The 27,884-nt window shown below is 33.4% G+C and overlaps 1 protein-coding gene across 1 annotated transcript; it reads left to right on the top strand.

The window, feature by feature from the left end:
• The first annotated feature begins 730 nt into the window (after window positions 1–730).
• LOC143056994 (TATA box-binding protein-like 1) lies at window positions 731–19,655 on the top strand. The gene is made up of 5 exons (XM_076230217.1): window positions 731–1,266; window positions 6,534–6,616; window positions 7,765–7,932; window positions 8,709–8,803; window positions 14,307–19,655. Exons 1-5 carry the CDS (start codon window positions 1,000–1,002, stop codon window positions 14,534–14,536), a joined length of 843 nt encoding a protein of 280 aa, XP_076086332.1. The 5' UTR covers window positions 731–999; the 3' UTR covers window positions 14,537–19,655.
• The last annotated feature ends 8,229 nt before the right edge of the window (window positions 19,656–27,884 follow it).

Here is a 27,884-nt window from a genome sequence, read left to right as displayed (position 1 = left end):
GAGACAAGAGAAAGGGGACGAGAGAAAGGAGAAAGGTATTCCCTGTCAAACCCCTCATAAATCTAGAACTGTAAAAGTGACGACATCAAAATTCAAATCTATTCTGTGTTTTGTGGCAAAAAGCATTGTGCTTTATAATCAGTTGGTTGAGGAAAACTAAAGTTAGAGAATGGAAACCAATTTTGTAAAAACGGACGAACACTATGATAGATCATGATACGTACAATTGGATCGACGTACAAACAGACAAAGATATAACTCAATGCCCCCTTTGCTACGGCGGGGGCATAAAAATGTACATTTATGAAATAAAATAAAACTCCGCGAAACTTCATGAACGTTTTTTTGCACTGACAAAGACGTTATTCAAAAGGTCAACTCTCGACAGTTAATTAGATCAAGGATTTGTATAGTAAGACTTGTCTCAGAATATTTTTTGTTTCTGAGACAAGTGCCTGTGCGGTCAAGACTTAGATACACACCGCCGAAATTAAGCTACATAGTTTTTTTAGTCGAGCCCATCCCCTGTACATTGTTTATTTTAGACTTTTTATAATTAGGATGAATGTATTACATGATTATAAATGAAATATGAGAATTTTAGTCAAATCGGTGAACATGCAGCCCCTTTAAAGATTTATATTAAATTAAAAAAAAAACTTTGAAAATTCCCGCAAAATTTTCTTTTATTCTATGATTGTCTCCCTTTCAGTAGCAACGGAATTTGATTGGGTAGTTAAAAAACCGGAAAGCATGGCTGCTGTTGCAAATGCTGAAAATTCGTCTGATAGAAAAAGATATAAGAGTTGCCTGTTAATGCAATTATAAGGATTCAGTCATACAACTGGAGTTATGTCCTGCTCAAAACATATATAAGGCCTGCTTGACATGAAAAAGTTACGGAAAAACGAAATCCCATAACCTTCTACAACCACTTTTGTCAACAAAACACAAATGGACAATAGATTATTAATAACTTTATGATGATTGTGCAGTTATATGTGTTTTAATGATCTGTTAAAAATGACAGACGTCCAAATAGAAGGGGCGGTCCCTTTATTGGATCCTAGTTCACTGAAGGTAGAGAATAGCACAAATAACAATCAAAATGGTGTAGAGACCGAAGTTGAAGAAGCTGAGGATGACACTCCATGTATTGACATCATTATAAACAATGTAGTGTGTACTTTTAGTACAAGGTGCCATTTGAACTTGAGAACTGTTGCGATGGAAGGTGTTAATGTTGAGTACAAAAGAGAACAGGGTGTATGTATTTACATGATTCAATGTTATACAATTAATGCATTTTGCTGGAATGAATGATCATCACAAAGTAAATTCACAATGTCCTATGTCCCTCTCTCCAAATGGTCTCGTTTCAATTGAGACAGTTTATGCATAAAACAGAAAGTGGGCACTGACTAAAAGACATAAAGATCTGTCATTACAATGTATCACCAAAGTCCTTCAGAACCAAAACAATTGAGAGTTTGTCGAACAAGTTCAAACATATCTGTTCAAACATATTCTCCAAATGGTCTCGTTTCAATTGAGATAGTTCTTTCATAAAACATACATATATGACAAGCACAATACATAAAACACATAAAACATAAATCACATCATGCAAAATAAATAATGTTATCAAGCACATGAAGCACAGCAATTAATAAGCACAATTAAAGCAAATAAGCAAACATAAAATGCAGATAAACTAACATTCATGCAATAGCTTTTATAAAGCTCTAAAAGTAATTCAAGCATTAAGAACACAAATAAAAAATTATGCCTTATAATTTAAAAGCCAGAGTATACAAGATAAATAAATAAACTGATCTACAGCTCATTGAGATCTGCAGGAGTAACACTGACACAAACTGCCTTCCTAATTACCAACCAAACTTTTAAACTGACCCAATGGCATTTCTTCCCTCATCTTATTTGGCAGTTCGTTCCAGAGTTTGGCTCCTGCATATCTAAACATACATGCCAAGTGACATGATATTCGCGTATAATACACGCTTTTTCAACCGTTTACACGCAAGGATTTTGTCACATGGCGTGTACACGCTTTTCACCACTTTAAACGCTTTTTCGTTCTTTTCATTTTTTGGTCGTTAGTGATATCGCTATTCTCTGTTTTTTTCCTTATTCGTCGATAAAGACAGAAAAATTCGAAGTAATTGTTTACCTGCCATATTGTTTATTTTTCTATATGGACAAACACTTGAAACAGTAAAAGGTAAGTAGTTTGTGATTAGTTTTTAACAATTTTGTGACTTTCTTTCAAGATCACTTTATAGAGGAAATGTATACAGAAAGAGGTCACTTTCAGGGCCTGTACCATCGTCGAAAGCGCAGATTGTTAAGCCAAAACGATGTGTACAGCAAGATTCAAAATTTATAAATTATATTTTTTTAGTTCGAGTTAAAATGATCGAGTGACAAGTAATGCATAATTTGTGCATTCTATGATGCAATGATAAAAAACATTATATGTGAGAGGAGAAATACAATGTAGCTATTTGAATAAGCATTAAAAATGTTTATCTAACGGAAATCAAATTTATAAAACATTTTCCTTTTTCAATTTCAGTTTCAAATCTAGCCAACAGATTTCTACAGGCCATGGGAAAGAAAATATCATAGAACTATTGGATTAGCTCTCATAGTACCAGCTATCTTCTGATGAACTACCCAGTTTTGACCAGGCAATAGCAATGGAAGCAATGGCAGAGATAATGGATGACATTTTAAATTGCCAAATAAAAAAAGACATTATGACATTCTTTCAAATCTTGATGAAGCTTCATGTAATTCAGTCAAATATCAATTCCTACTGTTGGAGAGCATTTTCAATTTATATAAAGAAATTGACACATAATTCTGATCAGAACTTGACTATGTTACATTTATATTGTGTGCTGCTATCAAATAAATGTAGCTGGCAGTTGTTTTGAATATGTACCTAGTGGTGGTGCTTTACAATAAAAGTTAACAGTAGAATATATATTGTTTTTTATATTAACAAATTTGTATGTGAAATTATGAACATTACCACATTCATCTGCGTCATACGTTTTCACACGCTTTTTGACATGTCATGTCATGTCATGACATGATTTCCCATTGTCAGAGGTTGGCAAGTATGTATCTAAATGAGTGTAGCCCATGGGTAGTTGTCCTTGCCCTGGGTATATCTGCTATGTTGTTATTATACCCCACGCAACGAAGTTGTGGAGGGTATAATGTTTTTGACCCGTCCGTCAGTACTGTTTCTTGTCATCGCAACTCCTCTCAAACCACACAACAGAATTTCACGAAACCTTTTCAGATAATAAGGACATACTATGTAGTTGTGCATATCGACGGGAAATTGTGATTTTATTTTCCTAGGAGTTACGCCCCTTTGAACTTATTTACTTTAATGTACTACTGCTACAGTTTGTCATCGCAACTCTCAAACCACACAACAGAATTTCACGAAACCTTTTCAGATAATAAGGACATACTATGTAGTTGTGCATATCGACGGGAAATTACGATTCAATTTTATTACTAGGAGTTACGCCCCTTTGAACTTATTTGCTTCAATGTACTACTGCAACAGTTTGTCATCGCAACTCCTCTGAAACTACACAACAGAATTTCATGAAACCTTTTCAGATAATAAGGACATACTATGTAGTTGTGCATATCGACGGGAAATTACGATTCAATTTTATTTCTAGGAGTTACGCCCCTTTGAACTTATTTGCTTCAATGTACTTCTGCAACAGTTTGTCATCTCAACTCCCCTGAAAACACACAACAGAATTTCATGAAATTTTGTAGATAATAAGGACATACTATGTAGATGTGTATATTGACAGGAAATTATTATTCAATATTTTTTCATATACAATTTTTTTTTCTTATACTTATTTAATTTCTCCAATGACAATGTGGGGACGTGGTGTATGTGAGCGTGCTCACTAAGGTTCTTTAATTTCTAAAAGAGTAATTACATTTTTTTATTTTAATAAGTTCATGTAGATATAATGGACATTGTTTATTAATAATTTTATATACCTCTATTGCTATCATTCTAATTCTTCTGATTTTGAAACTTGGTAATTTTGATTTAATTAACAGTTGTTGATAAGTACTACAATAGTCTTCATATATAAATCTTAGGGCACGCTCCTGTGTTTTCTCTATTTTTCTGGTACATGTATTACAATCACCACAGAAGTGCCATATTACAGGACAATAATTCAAATTTGACATGATAAATGAATTATATATAGTAAGTCTACCTAATTTTGTTAAATGTTTACCAATACATTTAAGTACATGTAATTGTCTTGATGCCTTTTTACAAATATTAGAAATATGGGCATCAAACTTAACCCTTTCAACGCTGCACCAAAAAAATGAAAAATGGCTGCTGCTGCTGCATTCTTTTTTGTTAAATTCCTTTTAAAACTGCTGTATCTTTTTAATTATAAAAGATACAGACAAAGTTACTGCATGAAAAATGCTCAGAAGAGCATGAACTGTAATGTTATGCAATTATTTTATTAAAATTTTCATCAGGCTACCTGCATTTTCAGGTAATTATCAGGTAAAAGATGTAAATTATTGTATTTGTGTTAAATTTTGAATAAAAACGACTTTTACTCTTAATTTAAGTTGTTGTTTTATCTTCCATATAATAAAGAAGACACCAGTTGCTCAATTCCGTAGCGTAGTGCACCATACACAACGTATAATGTAATCATGGCGTAAATTAGTGGCTCCGTCCTAAAAAATTTCAGTCAACCTCAGTTTTCCCACTTTTTCTACGTCTCGATAAGATCGATCAAATCATATTTCCCACACGAATGAATGTAATAAACACGTTAAGATAACATGAAACCTTTTAACTAATCCTCGTTGTCGGTTTTGCAATAGAAATGCTGAAATATTTTCATATTTACAGCGTCTTTTCTGATTTCCGCCATTTGCATTTGTCAAAATATTTGTTTTTATTTTCCTTCTGCTGCATGATTTTACAATAAAAATAACCGGGATTTCAAGTGCAAACGGGAACTTGTATTATATCCTCAATTCATAGGAGGAAAAATTAGAGAGGACCCGAATGAGAACGGAATGGTTTGAGAATCTGGATGAAAAATCCATTGTCATCGCGACATATGCTGTGATTAACAGTGGCGGATGGGGAACGTCATCGCGGCATATGCTGTGTATAGCGTTGAAAGGGTTAAGTTGATAGTTAATTGTTACACCAAGTAATTTCACTTCTTTTTCACAATGTATAATATTACCATCTAAATTAAATGAAATGTTTTCATTTTCAGTTTTCTTGCCTATGGCTATTGCCTGAAACTTGTCAGGGTTGGCCTTCATATGATTTGGACTGAACCAATTTATTAGCTCTAAGCTTTCTTTTTCTAAAATATTTACCACAGTGTCTATATCAGAGTGTGAATATGACAAAGTATTGTCATCTGCATAATTATAAAATGAACTGCTTGAAACAAAATGAAAAATGTCATTCAAGAAAATATTAAAAAGTACAGGTCCTAATATAGAGCCTTGCGGCACACCTTTATATATATCTTTCCAGGTACTTGTATCTATACCAACTTTAACACCTGGTTTTCTTTTACTTAAATAGCTGTCTATCAAGTTTAAAGCTGTTTCAGATAACCCATATGCCTTTAGTTTTAGAATTAATAAATTATGAGGACAGTGGACACTGATTATTTTTAACACTAAAAATCATATCCCATTGGGACAATATATATACTCAATAGGGATGGCTTAGTTAAGAAAGACACAAAGATCTATCATTACATGTATCACAAAAGTCCTTTCAGACCAAAACAATTGAAAGTTAGTTGAAGAACTGAAGAGGTTCTATAGCTGCAAATATGCACATACATGTATCACCAAGTCTAACAAATTTGTTATGTAGTTGAACCCATCTTTATTTATCATGTTATGTGGAATTAAGTAATTTAAGATGGAAAAAACCAACTAATTTTGACAAAAAATTACGGTAAGGATATTTTGACGATTCACGGTAAAATTTTAAACAATTTAACGCTAGCAGTAGCTGAAAATGACCATTTGATGCCTGACGGTAAGGGGCATTACTACCCTCACCTATCATGTTATATAAGATTTATCAAGATAATTTCATGAACTGGCAAACTTTTTATCAGTAGATTAACAGTTTTGTATGTCTGTGCTTCATCATACGTTAAAAAGTGTTGCAAACTGTTTTATCCTTCCTTTGACCTTTAACAGTTATCTAAGAAACAGCTACAATATGTATTATCTTTTTGCCGTGACTGTATCACTGTCTTTATGTAAATGTTTTTAAAAAAAAAATGTGCTTTTTTTATTAACCAGCTGATAGAGCTCAAATTAATTTGTTTTGTTTGTTTATTTATTCATAATACATTGTAATATGTAAATAGAGTTATAGATTTTCAGATGTACTGATTTAAAGAATTATATAAAATGTTAATGGATTATTTCAGATGTGCAATATGAGGATAAGGAGACCATACACAACTGCCAGTATTTGGTCTTCAGGAAAGATAACTTGTACAGGTGCTACCAGGTAATGTAAAACTTAAAAGACATGTATATATACAATATGTACCCAACCATCAATTCCCCTAACTGTTATGGTAAAAGGGATTAGATGTGTTCATATGTACATGTATTTAGGTAACCTTTGGACCAATTGAAACAGACATACAGGTAACATGTTCAATGTAAATAAACATTTTGTGGATTATAGTGCATACAAACTATGGGCATTTGTTTATTAACTTTGACTAAGTAACTTACCAAGTAGAGAGGAGCATTATGTTTTTGGTCTAGGTCAGACACCTTCCTATTTTGTCTAGGTCAGACACCTTCCTATTTTGTCTAGGTCAGACACCTTCCTATTTTGTCTAGGTCAGACACCTTCCTATTTTGTCCAGGTCAGACACCTTCCTATTTTGTCCAGGTCAGACACCTCCCTATTTTGTCCAGGTCAGACACCTTCCTATTTTGTCTAGGTCAGACACCTCCCTATTTTGTCTAGGTCAGACACCTTCCTATTTTGTCTAGGTCAGACACCTTCCTATTTTGTCCAGGTCAGACACCTCCCTATTTTGTCCAGGTCAGACACCTTCCTATTTTGTCTAGGTCAGACACCTCCCTATTTTGTCTAGGTCAGACACCTTCCTATTTTGTCTAGGTCAGACACCTTCCTATTTTGTCCAGGTCAGACACCTTCCTATTTTGTCTAGGTCAGACACCTCCCTATTTTGTCTAGGTCAGACACCTTCCTATTTTTAAAAAGGTGTGCATCTTTACTGAATACAGACACATTTTCATTGGGTTTTTAGGGACAGTTTGTATCTTTTTAATCTTCATGTTTAGACTTTGTTTCATTAAACTATGGTAAGATCATCAACAATAATGATTCATGATTACTCAAGTAGCCCCAAAAAGTTAAATGTATACACACAATCTAACAAGTCAAAGTCAATGCAGTAGCCAATGATATTAATAATTCTTTGTCAGCATTGGAACTTAATTGAACTACTAAATGTTAGTGCTTTTGTCAATGTAGTCAACATAAAAGGGATACGACTTTATAAAAAATATCTGTATCTTCTGTTTAAATATTATGTTTAGACTGATATTTGTTAACATTCAAGAAAAAAGGAATTTGTGAAATAAATTTTAATTTATATCCTGTTTTAATTTCAGTGAACCATATGCAAAAATAGCTGCCAGAAAATTTGCCAGACAATTACAAAGGATAGGTTTTGATGTCAAGTTTACTAATTTTAAAGTTGTAAATGTACTAGGAACATGTTCTATGCCATTTAAAATCAAAGTGGCAGATATGGCGAGAAAATATCCAAGAGAAGTCAGGTATTTATTTCCATTAGGTAATGCAAAATTGAAATTCAGATGTAACAGAGGTTTATTGTCTATCCTTAAAAATAGAGTCAAAAATGCTGTGACTTCAACAATGTATTAGACACTGGTGGTAGGTAAATGATATTTGGTAGGAAGGTGTATAAGCATTTGCACATCTCATTTCCATAGAGATTATTTGGCCCTGCCCCCTCAGTCATAGTTAATTGACTTTGTCAAAATTAACATAGAATTAGTTTGATACAAATACGTAATTCCTTCCTAACTACCAGTAGATTTTTAGTTCAATCTTTCCTATCTATGCATTGGTCAAACACATGTTTGGAAACAGTACAGTAAAGCACAAATTGACAGAAATATTAATATAAACATATACACTGATGACATCTTAACAAACATAAAAATACTCATTAAATTATTTTTTTAATTCTTTTACAACTTATTTTTGTTTTATTTACTGTAAAAGCAGAAATATTTGTGAAGGATTAATTTCGTTTTTTTCGTGGAAAGAATTTATCCACGAAATTAAAACCCCCACGAAAATTTAACCTCCATATAATACCACTTACATTTAAGGAAACCACCAAACTAAATCCCCATGAAATCTTGTGTAGAGACAAAACCTCAAATTTTAACCCCACAAAAATTAATGTTTCTACAGTGTATGTTTAACATACACTTGTTGATACAACTTACCATCTATTATATGACATTATACTTCAATTACCTGAATTTTGTACTTCAACTTTTATGTAATTGTTGATTTTCAGTTATGAACCAGAACTGCATCCTGGGGCAACATACAGAATAAAAGAACCAAAGGCCACTCTGAAAATCTTTACTACTGGAAGTATAACTGTTACAGGTATGTGTACCGGGTACTCCTTATTTGCAGTCTCTTGAGATATTACAGATCTTTAAGAAGTTTTACACAATATTACCTTTTATAAAATTAAATTACCTTCCTAAATTATACCATCATACTAGTCAACTGACCCAAACGTATCCTTCAGGTCACACCGAAGAATTTCACCCTTATTCCTTGGGATTTTTTAAATGCCTGCCAGGTCGTCAAGTAACCCGTAAATTAGGAAAATAATCTGCTTACACCTGGATTCTTGATCATTTAGACTGATTTCTTAGGTGATATTCCTTTGAAATACTGGCAAATTCGTTATTCTTTCTAGATAAGAAGTTCAAAATTAAGCATGGCTTCACTTATTAAAAGGAATTGAATTCAAATACATATCAGAATATTACATTCTTTTATTTTTCTACTTTAAATTTAGAACTATTCAAATAATGTTTTCAAAGTGTTTTTTTTATCTTCACTTCCTTTGAATGCCTAATTATTATGTTACACTATAATAATTGCTCTCAAGTAATATTTCCATCGACCATGCAAGGGCTGTATAGCCAGTCAAGGTCGTAAAAAACTTCCATTTGTTAGTAATATTTCCAATTGACCATGCTAAGGCTATATAGCCAGTCAAGGTCGTTAAAATTCCCATCATCATAATAATTCCAGTCAGCAGAACGATTTTTTCTGAGAAATAAAAGTTCTACAGTGATTAATGATGAGAAAATCAGAACTGTAGCAAGAGAATTTATTTTTATGCCCCACCTACGATAGTAGAGGGGCATTATGTTTTCTGGTCTGTGCCTCTGTCCGTCTGTACCTCCGTTCGTCCGTTCGCTTCAGGTTAAAGTTTTTGGTCAAGGTAGTTTTTGAAGAAGTTGAAGTCTAATCAACTTGAAACTTAGTACACATGTTCCCTATGATATGATCTTTCTAATTTTAATTCCAAATTAAAGTTTTGACCCTAACTTTACGGTCCACTGAACATAGAAAATAATAGTGCAAGTTTCAGGTTAAAGTTTTTGGTCAAGGTAGTTTTTGATGAAGTTGAAGTCCAATCAACTTCAAACTTAGTACACATGTTCCCTATGATATGATCTTTCTAATTCAATTGCCAAATTAGAGTTTTGACTCCAACTTCATGGTCTACTGAACATAGAAAATGATAATGCAGGTGGGGCATCCGTGTACTATGGACACATTCTTGTTAAATACTTTGAATGAAACAAGGAGAGCATGGAGAGGGTATACGATGATAGAGTATATTAAACACATTAATATGTCAATGACTTTAAAATGCAATGAAAAATTAAATTAAAGCCAATTTTCAATGAGTAATTCACCATGTGAACATATTTTGGAAACTTGGATTTAAAATATAAAGAAATTTCCCCCAATATTAAATTCAGCTGTAGAATAGTTCATCCGCGTTATGACCTGAGATTTTTCTCCAATGCAGGTCATGACAGGTATGTACCATTTGTTGTGCAGCATCTAAAACTTGCCAATTTAAAGTATGTTTTTGAAGTGTTCAAGTTTTCTGTAACACAATCTCAAGAATTTGTAATACAATTTTTATATGACCGCAAAAATTGAAAAAATTTTGGTCGTATATTGGTATGATGTTGGCGTCGTCGTCTGCGTCGTCATCGTTGTTGTCCGAATACTTTTTAGTTTTCGCACTCTAACTTTAGTAAAAGTGAATAGAAATCTATGAAATTTTAACACAAGGTTTATGACCACAAAAGGAAGGTTGGTATTGATTTTGGGAGTTTTGGTCCCAACATATTGGGTATTAGGGGCCAAAAAGAAGCCCAAATAAGCATTATTCAGGAATAAGGGGCCCAAAGGGTCCAAAATTGAACTTTGTTTGATTTCATCAAAAACTGAATAATTGGGGTTCTTTGATATGCCAAATCTAACTGTGTATGTAGATTCTTAATTTTTGGTCCTGTTTTTAAATTTGTCTACATTATGGTCCAAAGGGTCCAAAATTAAACTTAGTTTGATTTTTAACCGGATTTTTGTGACAAAAATGTTGGTTATTGATTTGGGGATGTACGGCGGGCAGGCGGGCGGCAATCAAATGTTGTCCGTGCATTAACTCGTGAACCGTTCAACCAAAGCTTTTGAAATTTTAATATGTTATTACTGACAACTATACGAAGGTCAAGTTTAATAATGGCGACTTTGACTTTTACCGTTCAGGAGTTATGGTTCTTGAAAGATTGAAAAATGGAGTTTCCAGTCGTGTCCATGCATTTACGCATGAACTGTTCTACCAAAGCTTCCCAAATTTTAATATGTTGTTACTGATGACAGAATGGAGGTCAAGTTTAAAAATGACGATTTTGACTTTTACCGTTCAGGAGTTACGGTTCTTGAAAGATTGAAAAATGGAGTTTCCAGTCGTGTCCGTGCATTTATGCATGAACTGTTCTATCAAAGCTTCCGAAATTTTAATATGCTGTTACTGATGACAAAATGGAGGTCAAGTTCAATAATGACGATTTTGACTTTTACCGTTCAGGAGTTATGGTTCTTGAAAGATTGAAAAATGGTGTTTCCCGTTGTGTCCGTGCATTTTCTCATGAACCATTCAACCAAAGCTTTTGAAATTTTAATATGTTGTTACTGATGACAAAATAGAGGTCAAGTTCAATAATGACGATTTTGACTTTTACCGTTCAAGAGTTATGGTTCTTTAAAGATCGTAAAATGGTGTTTCCATTCACGTTGTTGCATTTACTCATGAACCATTCAATCTAAGCTTTTCAAATTTTAATATGTTGACACTGATGACAAAATGGAGGTCAAATTTGATATTGACGATTTTCACTTTCACCATTCATCAGTAATGGTTCTTGTGATATTGCCAGGACACAAATAAATGTCAATAAATCCGGTTTGCTGTCGTTGTGACAGCCTCTTGTAATAAAAATTGAATCCTTGATATGCTGAATCTAAAAATGTACTTAGATTTTTGATTATTTGTCCAGTTTTCAAGTTGGTCTAAATCGGGGTCCAAAATTAAACTTTGTTTGATTTCATCAAAAATTGAATAATTGGGGTTCTTTGATATGCCAAATCTAACTGTGTATGTAGATTCTTAATTTTTGGTCCTGTTTTCAAATTTGTCTACATTAAAGTCCAAAGGGTCCAAAATAAAACTAAGTTTGATTTTAACAAAAATTGAATTCTTTGGCTTTTTTGATATGCTGAATCCAAACATGTACTTAGATTTTTGATTATGGGCCCAGTTTTCAAGTTGGTTCAAATCAGGATCCAAAATTATTATATTAAGTATTGTGCAATAGCAAGAAATTTTCAATTGCACAGTATTCAACAATAGCAAGAAATCTTCAATTGCACAGTATTGTGCAATAGCAAGAAATTTTCAATTGCACAGTATTGCGCAATAGCAAGAAATCTTCAATTGCACAGTATTGTGCAATAGCAAATATTTTCAATTGCACAGTATTGCGCAATAGCAAGAAATATCTAATTGCACAATATTGTGCAATAGCAAGAAATTTTTCAATTGGAGTTATCTTTCTTTGTCCAGAATAGTAGTTGTATCAACTTAAATCATTGTTTTATACATTCACTTTTACTATCAACTGATAAATTAAAACAATCTTTACCATTCAGTGATAACAAGCACTTTATTTTACATTTTAATATTTTATGATGTATTTAAATGAGTAGTTATTGTTGCAAACTCCATTAGAAAATTTTTCTCATTTCAGATTTCATAAATAAAAAGGGGGGGGGGGGGTGTTCTGTATTTTGTATTTTTTATGCTATTTTTCTTCATCTGTATTCATTTTGACATGTTTAAATGATTGACTATTTTCCATATATAATCATCATCCTGTAATTCCCTATTGTTTATTTTTTTAGTCCATATTTTTGGATCCTTTGGTTTTAGACCCATTATTTTTATTCTGTAAACCACATCCAGACCCTCAGCTGACATGGCTAAGAACAGGAAACTTAACTCTCACTATTTAGATGTATTCTATAGGAACTTGTATCCGATCAAAAATGCTAGCAGCTCGATTTTCAGGCAAATAATACCTTTATACAGTCAAACCTGATTAAACCGGACCCTGAATAAACCGGTTTCCTGTCCATTCCGGCCAAAAATGAAAGTCCCTTATTTTTCCATTCAAAGTCTTTGTTAAAATACCCTTTGTAAACCGGACCCTGTGTATTCCGAATTCCGGTCTAATTATGAAGTCCCAATACTCTTAATTACATTAATTATTACCTGTCAAAACCGGTTTGTCTAATTAATTTCAATGATCGATATGCAATCAAAACATATTTCTTTATACAATATGGCTTTTCGTGATAATCAATTAGTCAGGTGTCAAACTGTGAACCTACAATTGTACAGTAGTGACCTGTATTATTTATTAAAACATTATAAACGGGTCAATTAAACAAAAATACACACCTAATATATCTCGGATTGAACTTACGTTTTAACTTGGATAAACAAATTAAAATCGCGGAGTAAGAAATTCACATCGTGATTTCGAAATCCTGGGTTCCCTGTTGTGAACCCCTAAACAAATGACCTTGATAATAAAAAAACACCCGGATGACAACAATCAATGGATATTGTACACTGTACGACAACGTTTCGAAAGTGATGAAATTACTTTTGATAATATTCTGGCTTTTTAATCGGCCATTCCAACATTTTAAATTATTGATCATGGGAGTAAATCGAAACTCTCGTTTTACAATTCAAACAACGCGAGCATCATGATGCAAATGCAAACAATGAAAAACGAAGTGAAAGTATTTTAATTTATAGGATATAATTTACAATCAGAGAGAACTTTTACATACAAAATGTCGGACGTCACAAGTCATTAACTTCCGGTCAAAACGGAAACCTGAATAAACCGGCTCACTGTCCAAACCGGCCCTTTTTCATAGTCCCGTAGCCGGCCGGTTTATACAGGTTTTACTGTATATTAAATATTAACAGTAGTAGCCTTTTTAGAGGTAAACAATAATTTTAAATGTGATATGCATCTTTATTTACATAACAGTTTGTTTAGTTTTAATCATTATTGTTAAGTTTATTGAACATAAACGAAATATTAAACATGTTTTTGACTGCATTAAAGCCCAATTAACAACTGCCCTAAACTTGTGCTGTCACAAATAAAGGTCAGTTTCGTATAAAGCAAAAGATACTAAGAGTTATAGGCGTTTTGATCAAATTGGAATATTTGAAGCATGTCTCTTCATTGCTGAAACTTCCTCAATTGAATATTTATGTCTCTAGTCTTTATAGTTCAATTGAATATTTACAGACTTTTACTCCATAAATTTAAACCCCTTTCTGATTCTAAAGCTTCCCTATTAAGTTGTTCAAGAGAAAGTAGACTTTTATAGCTATATTTAAAGTTTGAAGTATACAAAGTAAATGCTTTGGTATGTATAGAGAAAAGCAGTCTTTCTAATGAATATTTTCTATTAATTTCAGCTCCATGTGTTGACAATGTACAGTCTGCTATTGAACATATTTTTCCTTTGGTTGCTGAGTTTAAAGCAGTTAAAAGTGAAGTTAATGCTGAACTTCTAATGAAAGAAGCCAAATTTATTCAGAAACACCGAGTGATCAAACCAAAACGTCCAATCACTAAATTTGAAGAAGACTTAGAGTATGAAGATTCTAGTGAAGAAGATTTTGATAGTGAGGAAGACCAGGATTAAAAGAGTTAAAATGCATATATGAAAGTAGAAGTCAATCAGATTTGGTGCTTTCTTAAACAATAAACAAAGAAACTTGCATTACTGATTTAAAAATAAGCTGTTCACTAACTTAACGAGGTTGATAGATTATAGATGTGTATATTGATATTGTTGAATTGTGGGTGTTTGTTAATGTTGGATATTTTTGTGTCATTTATCGCTGCAATAATATATATATAAACCTGCAAATCTATAACTGTTACGAGGGACATCTACCTCATGGACAATTATGTTAAGGGAAATGTTTTCATGGTTAATATTTTTAAAATCTTTTAAAGCTTCTGAATATATTAAACATCATAAAAGTCATCATAAAGATATAATGAGTTTCACATATTTCAAGATTAATAATTTTGGCTGTCTAATCTTTGTTCTTGCATGTACCTGATAAAGTATGTAAAGGCCACATTTATACCTCTTGATTGAATTTTGGTGTCTGAAATCCCCTTTTAGCACTATTAGCTATTTTGTGGCCGCCCCTTTTTATTGGTGGGGGAAGCTGGAGAGAATAACTGGCCTTTGGCATGAAGATGGGCAGTCCTGGTCAATTAAGATTAAAAAGTAAAACTCCTTTACATCTAATGGCTTTTGTTGTGTAAATTGTTGTTCTATAGTCCGCCATTATTTTCCAAAAAATAAAACTCAGAACTCATTAATTTTTTTTTTTTAAATTTCAGTCTTAAATGTCCTAGACATGTTACCATTTTATGAAAGGCTATGTATCTATAGATATTATTTGATACTTTATTGACATAGATTGTCCATAAATAGGATTGAATACTACAGTGAATTATTAAATTAGAGAAGTTCTACCCTTTTAACAATACAAATTAGTATTTATAATAGTATATTTTTTGTATGAGATTTTTGTCTAGGAATTGTAATATGTTTTGTAGATGATCGGCTTTTTTTATATAAATATGATGGGTATTAATATCACACATCAAATTACATTGTTAGTATCATGATTACATTACATTGTTGGTGTCATCCATTACATTACATTGTTACATGTAGTATCATTCATTACATTATTTTCTTGTTGTCATGCATTACATTGTTGTTATATATCATGCATTACATTACATTGTTGGTGTCATGCATTACAATACATTGTTGATGTCATTCATTAAACTACATTGTTGATATATATCATGCATTACATTACATTGTTATTATCACACATCACATTATCATTGCATTTATGAGGCTCAATAAAGGGGGATAATTGTTAATTACAATCCTTAGATTTTTGTCATAGTAATCAAATTATAAAAACATCCTTTCTAATAAGCTTGGTATCAGGAACTGGTAATAAAAAAAAACACTTTTTTTTTTAGATATTCATTATATCAAAAACAGATAATTACTGTAATCAAAATATTTTTCTTCTCAAAATATTGATATCAATAATAGATAGATATATGGACTGTTCCGAACGTAATCCTGGTGGGAGTATGGGAGGCACAAATTAATGGAGGGATGTTTCATTTTCTTAAGAATTTTTAAAGTATTATAAGTAACAAAAAAAAAAAGATTATTCTATGGGTGGTAGGAGTCCAAATAAGTGCCTTTCATGTCTCTCAATGTGTTTTATTCTTGAACAGCCCTAATAAAAGTGCCAAATTCAATGCCTTGTATAAATCAAAGAAGTTTGAATCTAATAATATTAGGATAATATGATTTGTTTACTGTTTTCAGGTAATGATAAACTCCACCAAGGGCCTCTTTAATTCATGTGGCATTATTATGTTTGTCTATTCCATGATTAAGATGTTCTTGGGGAAGTAGGCGTTTTCTGATATTGACAGGGTGCAATCATTCTTTTGCTCTTCCGTTGTCTGAGTTGATATTATACAAAAACAAGTTTATTAGATACTGTTTTCCTACTTGGGCAAATTAGTCAAATTTAACTGAAGTTATTGCATTACTTTTTTGCTTTCATTCTTGTCTTTTGATCTTATATTGTAAAGATGCCTTCATGAAGAGAGCTGTTACCAATGCTACATCTAACACATCATTGTGGATTAAACGCAAGTTCTGTAGGTATGTGGATTACTGTGTCTCACTTAACTCCAAAAATGTAGTTCACTGCTACATCTAACATCATTGTGGATTAAACCCAAGTTCTGTAGTTATGTGGATTACTGTGTCACACTTAACTCCACATGTAATTCACTGCTACATCTAACATCATTGTGGATTAAACCCAAGTTCTGTAGTTATGTGGATTACTGTGTCACACTTAACTCCACAAATGTAATTCACTGCTACATCTAACATCATTGTGGATTTACCACAAGTTCTGTAGTTATGTGGATTACTGTGTCTCACTTAACTCCACAAATGTAATTCACTGCTACATCTAACATCATTGTGGATTTACCACAAGTTCTGTAGTTATGTGGATTACTGTGTCTCACTTAACTCCACAAATGTAATTCACTGCTACATCTAACATCATTGTGGATTTACCATAAGTTCTGTAGTTATGTGGATTACTGTGTCTCACTTGACTCCACAAATGTAATTCACTGCTACATCTAACATCATTGTGGATTAATCACAAGTTCTGTGGTGATGTGGATTACTGTGTGTCTCATTTAACTCCACAAATGTAATTCACTGCTACATCTAACATCATTGTGGATTAATCACAAGTTCTGTGGTGATGTGGATTACTGTGTGTCTCATTTAACTCCACAAATGTTATTCACTGCTACATCTAACATCATTGTGGATTTATCACAAGTTCTGTGGTGATGTGGATTACTGTGTCTCACTTAACCTTTTTGTTAATTCTTGGAACCAAAAGATTAATAACCTTTAATGATTTCAGTAAGAAACATTCACTTGTGCTGTTGTGACATCATCTATATTTATGCCAGGGTTTCAAAACTTTTCTATTTTCCTGAATTGCCTTTTATTATTTATGAATGTTGGTTAAGACAGCCATTGATCTGGGTTTTGTTGTAATTTTCAAAGTATACACAATCCTTTTCCATAATACATGTTTGTTTTGGTTAATAATATATGGGTAGAACGTAAATACTGTATTGGATACCCTGCAATGTCAGGGTTATTGGATAGCGTGATGTTTACATCTTTATCTAAGAATTTACCAGTTAGCTGTTACAAGGCATCTATCTTTCCAAAATTGTTGCATATGTTTGAGTGGTTTCATAACAAAGTAAGTTTAGAAAAATTCCTGGTTATTTAAATTTGTTTATATGTTCACTTAAAATTACCTTGTTATAATTTATATAAGGTAGAGAGTAACCTCAGATTTAAATGATATAAATTATACCAATTATTTCAATTGTACAGATACAAGTAAAAATCAGGTTGTACAGTTTGAAAACTTAACTATGCAAAAAATAGTAAAATTTATTTATACCTTGGAATTAAAATGATTAAGGGCATACGATACAGTTTTGATCCTATATTTACAGTTTGATGAAAATTTCCATATAGGCTAGTTTTAGCCTGCTTAAATCAAATATGTAATAAAAAATATACCTTCATGTGCTATTTTTTAGTTAAATGAGGTCGAAATTTTGTATATTTGCTCAAAATTCGGATTTGTGGCCGTATTTTCTATTTCGAAAGAAAGCCATAACTTTTTTGTTTTAAAAGATAAACACAAATTGTTTTTTGTTAGATAATTTTTAATTTTTGTATTTTATAAGTATCCTAAAAAAATATGCATTTTTTATTCAGAAATAACTCATATTTATCAAATGGTCATGAATTAAGAAAAAATCGTATTTGTTTGCTGTATATTTTAAAATAAAAAAAATTCCTCTATTTACAGTTTTATAAAATTTGGTCCACATAATCTCCCTGCAAAATGAAACAAAATGTTGTTTTAAAAAATAGGGGTCCATGCACTCGTTTTCAAATTAAATCAGTTTGAATGATAAAAAATAGTCGAAAAATGCATATTTTCCCGATATGTAATAGTTTGAAGTCGCGAAAATAACATTTTACGTTAGCAACATCATTACCTCCCCTGTAACTGTATTGTATGCCCTTAAGAAGTATTATCTTATTGTTTCAAAGATCTGCCGTGTATAAATTTGACACAAATGTTAAGTATCACTTCATTTAAGAATCAGGCTGTGTATTCCTTTTCTGATTAATGAATATATGTAGACTTTTGTAATAAGGCAGATTGAAATAATTCCTTGTTTATATATAGAAGGAGTAGGTCTGGTAAGGACCGATTTTGGCCTCAAATTTCAGGTTCATCTGACGAAAGATTTTGACCACTTAATTGTCTATTTCATTTGATTCAATTGATTAATGTGAAAGATTTTTACTAATTTAGTCATTAAAAACGATCCAATTCAATCTCAAATACAAAAAATCTACCAAATATGCTGAAAATGTCACTTTTCAGATGGTTTTTGTCAAAAATGAAAGTGCCCGCACCCGTGTTCATCCTCAACCTTTATATATGTTATGTATTATCATCAAATACAACTTACATTTATATATTTAGGATGAACACGAATGCGGCCACTTTTGTTTGACACGGAAACCGTTTAAAATTTAACTAAAATGCTAGAATTGTGAAGATTTCAGTAATTTAGCATGACTTAATGGTGCTAGTACCAGATATATGTGCATTGTATTGTCAAGAACAGCCCATATTTATATAGCAGAACCGTTCTACTGTCCAATAAATAACTAAAAGTTTACATCTTAACAATTTTATAAATTTGCAATATTTTGGGGCCAAAAAGGGGTCTTACTAGACCTACTTCTTTGTTATGTTCTATTTTCCCGTATAAACCTTAAAGAAAAGGATAATATTAGTTAACTGCATACACATTCAAGTTGAATAGCACATCTTTAAATTTAAGATATCTTTTTCATTTCCTGATTCTTACATGGAGTACTATTTATATATTTCAATTGTTAATTAACTATCGATAGGCTGTTTAAAAGAGTATCTGTCAAATGTATGAATGTTTTATGTCTGTTTATGTAGTTGTTGTCTAAGGAGGAATGTTTTATGTATGACCATTTTGGAGTATTCATTTTTGTATGGAATAAAACACTATTTCCATGATAATATTTGTTATATGTGAAGGTATATCTTAAAAAAAGTTGTGATGAAGAAGAACTTATTTATATTACAATGAATCGTTTTGGCTTGGAGACCTGCTCCAGTCATGCTTCAGTGATTCCCCCCTGGATCCGCCTATGTGCATTTCCAGTTTGGTTTACCTGCTTTGGCCTCATTTTCATAGACAATGTTAATTTTACGTGATACTTTTAGTAAAGCTTTAGATTTAAGACTATCAACTTAAAATCAATGATCAGTAATGTAATGTTAAAATTCCCTCTTATTATAAGTAATAGGATAACTATATTTGTTATGTGCGTACCTTGCAAGGTCCTCATGCCTGTCAGACAGTTTTCACTTGACCTTGACCTCATTTCATGGATCAGTGAACAATGTTAAGTTTTTGTGGTCGTCCATATCTCAGATACTATAAGCATATTTGGTGTATGGATGGACTGTAAGGTGTACATGTCCAACTGGCAGGTGTCATCTGACCTTGCCCCCTTTTTCATGGTTCAGTGGTTATAGAAAAGTTTTTGTGTTTTGGTCTGTTTTTCTTCTACTGTATGCAATAGGTCTACTATATTTGCTATATGGAATGATTGTAAGGTGAACATGTCTAGCTGGCATGTGTCATCTGACCTTGACCTCATTTCCGTGGTTCAGTGTTCAAAGTTTAGTTTTTGAGTTATGGTCTTTTTTTCTAACACTATATGCAATAGGTCAACTTTATTTGGTTATGACTATGTAAATATTTTATGATCTATATGTCAGTCGTGCAGGTTTTATTTGACCTTGACCTCATTTTCATGGTTCATTGCTCAGTGCTCAGTTTTTGTGTGTTCGTCTGTTTTTATTAACTATAAGCAATTGCAATAGGTCAACTATATTTGTTGTATGGAAGAAAGAATTGTTAGCTGTACATGTCTGCCTGGCATGGTTCATCTGACAATGACCTCATTTTCATGGTTCATTGGTCAATGTTTAGTTTTCTTGGTTAATATTAAGTTTATGTGACAGTTAGGACTATCAACATATTATCAATGATTAGTAAGGAAGGCAAGACATTTCAGTGTATGCACTCTTGTTGTTACAAGTCAAATTAATACAGTCTGTGCTGAAACCCTCACTCGACTTGAAAATTTGATTGATTACATAGGGAATCACTGAGGCATGACTGGAGCTTGCCCCTCTTAGGGTAGTCAGTGCCACCCCCAGTAATGAAAATGTCTGGATCCGTCACTGTTTTTAGTATTTTCTGATAAATGGCCATAGTTTTTGTTGAGCCTGCAACTTTTGTAACAGAAAGCTCGACATAAGGATAGTGATCCAGCTTAATATTTCAGAAGGTAGAACACCTGGATCCTTCATACTTTGTATAAAGATGCCTTATGTTATGGAGTTTTCATCTGTCATATGTCCATCGACCTTGACATCATTTCACGGTTCAGTGACTTCTTAAAAAAGTATGGAATGATTGTAAGGTTTTTGGTGTATGGAATGATTGTAAGGTGTACATGTCCAACTGGCAGGTGTCATCTGACCTTGACCTCATTTTAATGGTTCAGTGTTTATAGTTAAGTTTTTGAAACTTACACATTACTTATTACCACAAAATACAAAACAAGTTTGAATTTTTTTGGGGTGACACTTTTATTGCTTGGAGTTCTGCCCGGAATAAATTTTGTTCTCTTAACTTTATTTTGCCTCTACCAAATGCTATGAAATTATGCACAATGCTTGTTACCATAAAATACAGATAATTTAGAATTATAGGTGGTGTCACTTTAACTGTTCTAGAGTTCTGCCACTTCACAAATAGAATTAAATTCTTCGCTGTTTGCAGCCTGATACGACCGCAGAGGTCGAACCCTGAACAGTTGGGGCAAATTTTGACACAACATTCAAGCTTGATACTGTCTGGATTTAGTTTGTGATCAAATTTTTGACATTATATAGGTTTCTGACACAAAATAAATGTGGTCAAGTTCTTACATATCTATTGCGCAACTGTGCAGAGGCATCATCTGTGTCTCATGGACACATTTTTCATTTATTTTTTATATTTTGTTCTTATATTACATGCTTATTTTTACACCACTGTCCAAGGTTATAGAAGGATTTGGCACCAACGAACTAGTGGTTGCAAGTTGCTATATATAAAATTTGTTTTTCATTCATTGTTGTGTATATAAATTAATTTAGCTGCAAGTGTTTTTGATGTGTTTGAATTGCTCTTCATTTGTCATTTCTTGGCCTTTTATAGCCGACTATAGGGTATGTATGGGTTGTGCTTATTGTTGAAGACTTGTATGTCATTTGGTCTTTGATGGAGAGTTGTCTCATTGGCAATCATACAAAATCTTGTTCATTTTTATATAACAGTTGTAACGTTTCATTTTTTACCTCTTTACTACAACATCTTTGACTTACATGTACTAGTATTATATCTTCCTTATATCAAAAACATATACATATGTATGACAAACATGAACCAAAGACCACCACTGAACTACAGGCTCCTGACTTGGGACAGGCACATAAAGAATACCCAACCTATGGAACTGACTTTTTAAATAATAAACTATTATAATAATGACATGATGATGAATTTACTGAATGAAACATGAGTCATGATAATATAGAACAAGAAAGTATAAAATTGAATGTAAATTCAAGACAATTGGTTATATAAGCATGATAACAGGATAAAGCAGTTTTCCAAAAAAAAAAACCCAAGTGTTTGGAAATGTTAAAAACATTATCTCAAGTTTTAATTGCATAGGAATATATCCTTGCACTACAAATAGTCAAATACTTCTGTAACTGATGGATATACCAAAGACAAAGTTCATTTTAAATGAAAAATTCAAAAGTCAGGTCTGTCATACATTTTCAAGCTCTATCATATGAGATGGTTAGTTAATCCTCTGGTCTCTCGGGGGGTGGTCCGCAAGGCTGCAACATTCTTTCCATCAAATTAAATCGCACACGCGCCTTCGCTTCATTTTCGGCAAGAGAAAAATAGTTCAACATATCATTGTGTCCCATGTAAGATGCATTACTGTCTCGATGTTGGTTTGTCATCCATTCCCATTTGTTCGTATCTGCATGGCCAGTTCCAATGTATTTAGACTGCAAATGTTCTAACTGGCTATGTATGTTATATCGATCTCCCATTGTGTATTAACAATTTTTTATCTTGAAAAATTTCGAGTAATGTGCAAAGCCAATGCCGGAAACGGAAGTCAATTCATTTTACCTTGTTCTTGAAGTGCAAATCTGATTGAAAACCCAAAAATTCTGAATAAGAGTAAAACAGGGGCGAAAGAGACTCGAGTAAAAATACTCGTACACATTTCAGTACAACCAATTTTATTCGCAAGATAATGGGAAAAAAGAGTCGCAGATCGAAAAAAAATATGCAATTATCATATTGCTTTTATTCTCAAACAAATACAAATATTTTACTGACACAAACACGGTATCAGGTCCGTTCGCGCCCAATACACTTTCGCACCCAAAGTCCGTTCGCGCCCTACACGTTCGCACCCAAAGTCCCTTCGCACCCTACACGTTCGCAGCCAATTTTAAAGCAAATTCTAGTTGAATAATTAGAAAATCATGATTGTTGTTTAAATTGCTTTGATGTAAATACTGCATGTATTTACATGTAAGCTTGGTATGATTAAAAAACTGAATGGAATATATCGTTTGATTGAAAATATAAAATCTATTATTTCTTTTATCGGAAACAAGACATTCCGGCATTGAGGGCCGTTTGGCTTTAGTCGGCTAGACCACTGTAACACTTCGGCAATTTAATAAAAGTCGTTTCGGTCTTACTTTTATTTTAAATTAAAAGAGATATTTTTATGTTTGCTTCAGTTATATATTTTTTAAAACCAACAGTTTATCATATCTTGCTGCTTATAAAATTATTTGTATTCTATCTATTGGCATAGCCAAACAAAAATGTGACGGTCTTAATTGTTTTCAAACAATATAAACACCAGTGGCGGATCCAGAACTTTTCCTAAGGGTGGGGCCCGCTGACTGACCTAAAAGGGGGGAGGGGGCTGCTCCAGTCATGCTTCAATGATTCCCTATATAATCAACCAAATTTTTCCCACGAAAGGGGGGGCCCGGGCCCCCCATGGATCCGCCTATGAACACTCATTTTTTGTGGAAACAATCATCAATATGAACCAACTTACCTGATAAGGTAGTGCATTGCGATTCTGTAGAGATATCCAAGACAGTGATCTACAGGAACACGGCCCATAACAACGGCACTCTTCACCTTTTTAGGGCGTACCAATACAGATACAGAAACGATACTGTGAAATAAAATTACTAGATGATTGTTTATACCAAATGTCCATGGAAGTATTTTTTAATTTCCATGGTTTTACGAGTATTGATGATTGGCAATCACGTAGACACTAATTTTATCACTTATGACAGAGATATAATGAGAGCTAAGTTAAATTATGTTTGAATGATAAACATCTTTCCCGATAAGTCATAGTTTGACGTCGCGAAAATAAGGGCATAAACAGTTACAGGGGAGGTAATGACGTTGACTTACTTGACTTAATCCACTTCGTCCCATGGGGGACATAGGGAGACCACAGTAGCTTTCCATCTTTTCCTGTCCTTTGCTAGTTTCTTTGCTTCACCCCATGTTTTTCCAATTTTCTGAAGATCAGATGTTAAATCTCTGCGCCAGGTGGATTTTGGTCGCCCTCTTTTACGATGGCCCTGAGGATTCCATTCTAGTGCCTGTCTTGTTACATTTGTGTTGCTTTCATTACGAAGAGTGTGTCCAATCCATTTCCATCTTCTTCTTGTTATCGTTCTTTCTATTGGCTCTTGTCTTGTCCTTTTCCATAACTCTTTGTTGCTGATTGTGTTTGGCCACTTGATTCCAATGATGTTTCTTAGGCACCTGCATGTTCATGAAAACTTGTAATGTTTTGTAGATGCAGCTGTCATTCTCCAAGTTTCTGACAAAGAAAAATAGATTTTACATTTGAATTGAAGATCCTGATTTTGGTGTTTGTTCTGAGCGCTTTTCTCCTCCAGATTGGTTTTAAATTAGGATAGCAAAGGCTTGTTGAGCTTTTCTTTTTCTTGATTGGATGTCTTCATCTGTCCCTCCTGATGTACTTATGACACTTCCAAGATATGTAAACTCATTGACATCTTTAACTTCAGCATCTCTCACTTTGTTTTTGTTAAATTGGTTTGTGTTTACCCTCATTGATTTTGTCTTTTTTTGTATTTATGTATAGTCCTACTTGTTTTGCAGTTGTTTCAAGGTTGGTTGCTTGCTTTTGTGAGTCTTCATGGCGATGGGAAAGCTGGCAGATATCGTCTGCAAAGTCCAGGTCTTCAAGGCATGACTGTAATGTCCATTTAATACCTAAAGGAGTATTGTACGATTTCCGACTCACCCAATCTATCACTATTAGAAAAAGGAGAGGGGAAAGTAAACATCCTTGTCTGACACCGGTTGATACAGGAAATGGATCTGTCAGAGTCTCTGCATGGTTCACTTGACATATAAAACCGTCATAGAGCTGTTGGATGACGGTTATGATTTTTTCGGGTATTCCATAATGTCTAAGGATGTTCCATAGTACTTGATGGCCAGGCTATACTATCAAAGGCCCTCTCGAAATCTACAAATGTTAAGTATAGGGATGTCTATAATTCAATGATTTGCTCGATGATGATTCTTAATGTGGCAATTTGGTCAATGCATGATCTCTCTGTTCTGAAAACGGCCTGTTCGTCTCTTAATAGTAACTTACCAACTTCTTTCTTTAACCTCTGTAGGATGATGTGACATAGGACTTTGCAAGGAATGGAAAGCAAAATAATTCCTCTCCAGTTGCTACAGATTGATTTGTCGCTTTCTTTGGTACTTTAATGAGGATTCCTTTACGCCAGTCATCAGGTATATGTTCGTCATTCCATATTTTGTTAAGTAGTTGGTGAAGTTTATCAATACAGATGTTATTCATGGCCTTTATAGCTTCAGGGGGTATGTTGTCGATCCCTCCTGCTTTCCCATTCTTTAGTTTTATTGCAGTGTTTACCTCTGTTTTAGTTATATCTCCTGTCTTGATATTTCTTTTATCGGAAACAAGACATTTCGGCATTGGGGGCAGTTTGGCTTTAGTCGGCTAGACCACTGTAACACATCGGCAATTTAATAAAAGTCGTTTCGGTCTTACTTTAATTTTAAATTAAAAGAGATATTTTTATGTTTGCTTCAGTTATATATTTTTTAAAACCAACAGTTTATCATATCTTGCTGCTTATAAAATTATTTGTATTCTATCTATTGGCATAGCCAAACAAAAATGTGACGGTCTTAATTGTTTTCAAACAATATAAACACCAGTGGCGGATCCAGAACGTTTCCTAAGGGTGGGGCCCGCTGACTGACCTAAAAGGGGGGAGGGGGCTGCTCCAGTCATGCTTCAATGATTCCCTATATAATCAACCAAATTTTTCCCACGAAAGGGGGGGCCCGGGCCCCCCATGGATCCGCCTATGAACACTCATTTTTTGTGGAAACAATCATCAATATGAACCAACTTACCTGATAAGGTAGTGCATTGCGATTCTGTAGAGATATCCAAGACAGTGATCTACAGGAACACGGCCCATAACAACGGCACTCTTCACCTTTTTAGGGCGTACCAATACAGATACAGAAACGATACTGTGAAATAAAATTATTAGATGATTGTTTATACCTAATGTCCATGGAAGTATTTTTTAATTTCCATGGTTTTACGAGTATTGATGATTGGCAATCACGTAGACACTAATTTTTTCACTTATGACAGAGATATAATGAGAGCTAAGTTAAATTATGTTTGAATGATAAACATCTTTCCCGATAAGTCATAGTTTGACGTCGCGAAAATAAGGGCATACGATACAGTTACAGGGGAGGTAATGACGTTGACTTACTTGACTTAATCCACTTCGTCCCATGGGGGACATAGGGAGACCACAGTAGCTTTCCATCTTTTCCTGTCCTTTGCTAGTTTCTTTGCTTCACCCCATGTTTTTCCAATTTTCTGAAGATCAGATGTTAAATCTCTGCGCCAGGTGGATTTTGGTCGCCCTCTTTTACGATGGCCCTGAGGATTCCATTCTAGTGCCTGTCTTGTTACATTTGTGTTGCTTTCATTACGAAGAGTGTGTCCAATCCATTTCCATCTTCTTCTTGTTATCGTTCTTTCTATTGGCTCTTGTCTTGTCCTTTTCCATAACTCTTTGTTGCTGATTGTGTTTGGCCACTTGATTCCAATGATGTTTCTTAGGCACCTGCATGTTCATGAAAACTTGTAATGTTTTGTAGATGCAGCTGTCATTCTCCAAGTTTCTGACAAAGAAAAATAGATTTTACATTTGAATTGAAGATCCTGATTTTGGTGTTTGTTCTGAGCGCTTTTCTCCTCCAGATTGGTTTTAAATTAGGATAGCAAAGGCTTGTTGAGCTTTTCTTTTTCTTGATTGGATGTCTTCATCTGTCCCTCCTGATGTACTTATGACACTTCCAAGATATGTAAACTCATTGACATCTTTAACTTCAGCATCTCTCACTTTGTTTTTGTTAAATTGGTTTGTGTTTACCCTCATTGGTTTTGTCTTTTTTTGTATTTATGTATAGTCCTACTTGTTTTGCAGTTGTTTCAAGGTTGGTTGCTTGCTTTTGTGAGTCTTCATGGCGATGGGAAAGCTGGCAGATATCGTCTGCAAAGTCCAGGTCTTCAAGGCATGACTGTAATGTCCATTTAATACCTAAAGGAGTATTGTACGATTTCCGACTCACCCAATCTATCACTATTAGAAAAAGGAGAGGGGAAAGTAAACATCCTTGTCTGACACCGGTTGATACAGGAAATGGATCTGTCAGAGTCTCTGCATGGTTCACTTGACATATAAAACCGTCATAGAGCTGTTGGATGACGGTTATGATTTTTTCGGGTATTCCATAATGTCTAAGGATGTTCCATAGTACTTGATGGCCAGGCTATACTATCAAAGGCCCTCTCGAAATCTACAAATGTTAAGTATAGGGATGTCTATAATTCAATGATTTGCTCGATGATGATTCTTAATGTGGCAATTTGGTCAATGCATGATCTCTCTGTTCTGAAAACGGCCTGTTCGTCTCTTAATAGTAACTTACCAACTTCTTTCTTT

Source organism: Mytilus galloprovincialis, chromosome 1 (assembly GCF_965363235.1).
Source record: "Mytilus galloprovincialis chromosome 1, xbMytGall1.hap1.1, whole genome shotgun sequence".
Classification (NCBI taxonomy): Eukaryota; Metazoa; Mollusca; class Bivalvia; order Mytilida; family Mytilidae; genus Mytilus; species Mytilus galloprovincialis.
The sequence above is the reverse complement of the archived record's forward strand: the minus strand, read 5'-3'. Positions and strand labels throughout refer to the sequence as shown.

Coding starts and splice junctions, on each gene's coding strand:
- LOC143056994 (XM_076230217.1), top strand. CDS start 1,000: ATGTGTTTTAATGATCTGTTAAAAATGACAGACGTCCAAATAGAAGGG. Junction 6,617..7,764: donor ACTTGTACAGGTGCTACCAG/GTAATGTAAAAC, acceptor TTTTAATTTCAG/TGAACCATATGCAAAAATAG. Junction 8,804..14,306: donor TGGAAGTATAACTGTTACAG/GTATGTGTACCG, acceptor TATTAATTTCAG/CTCCATGTGTTGACAATGTA.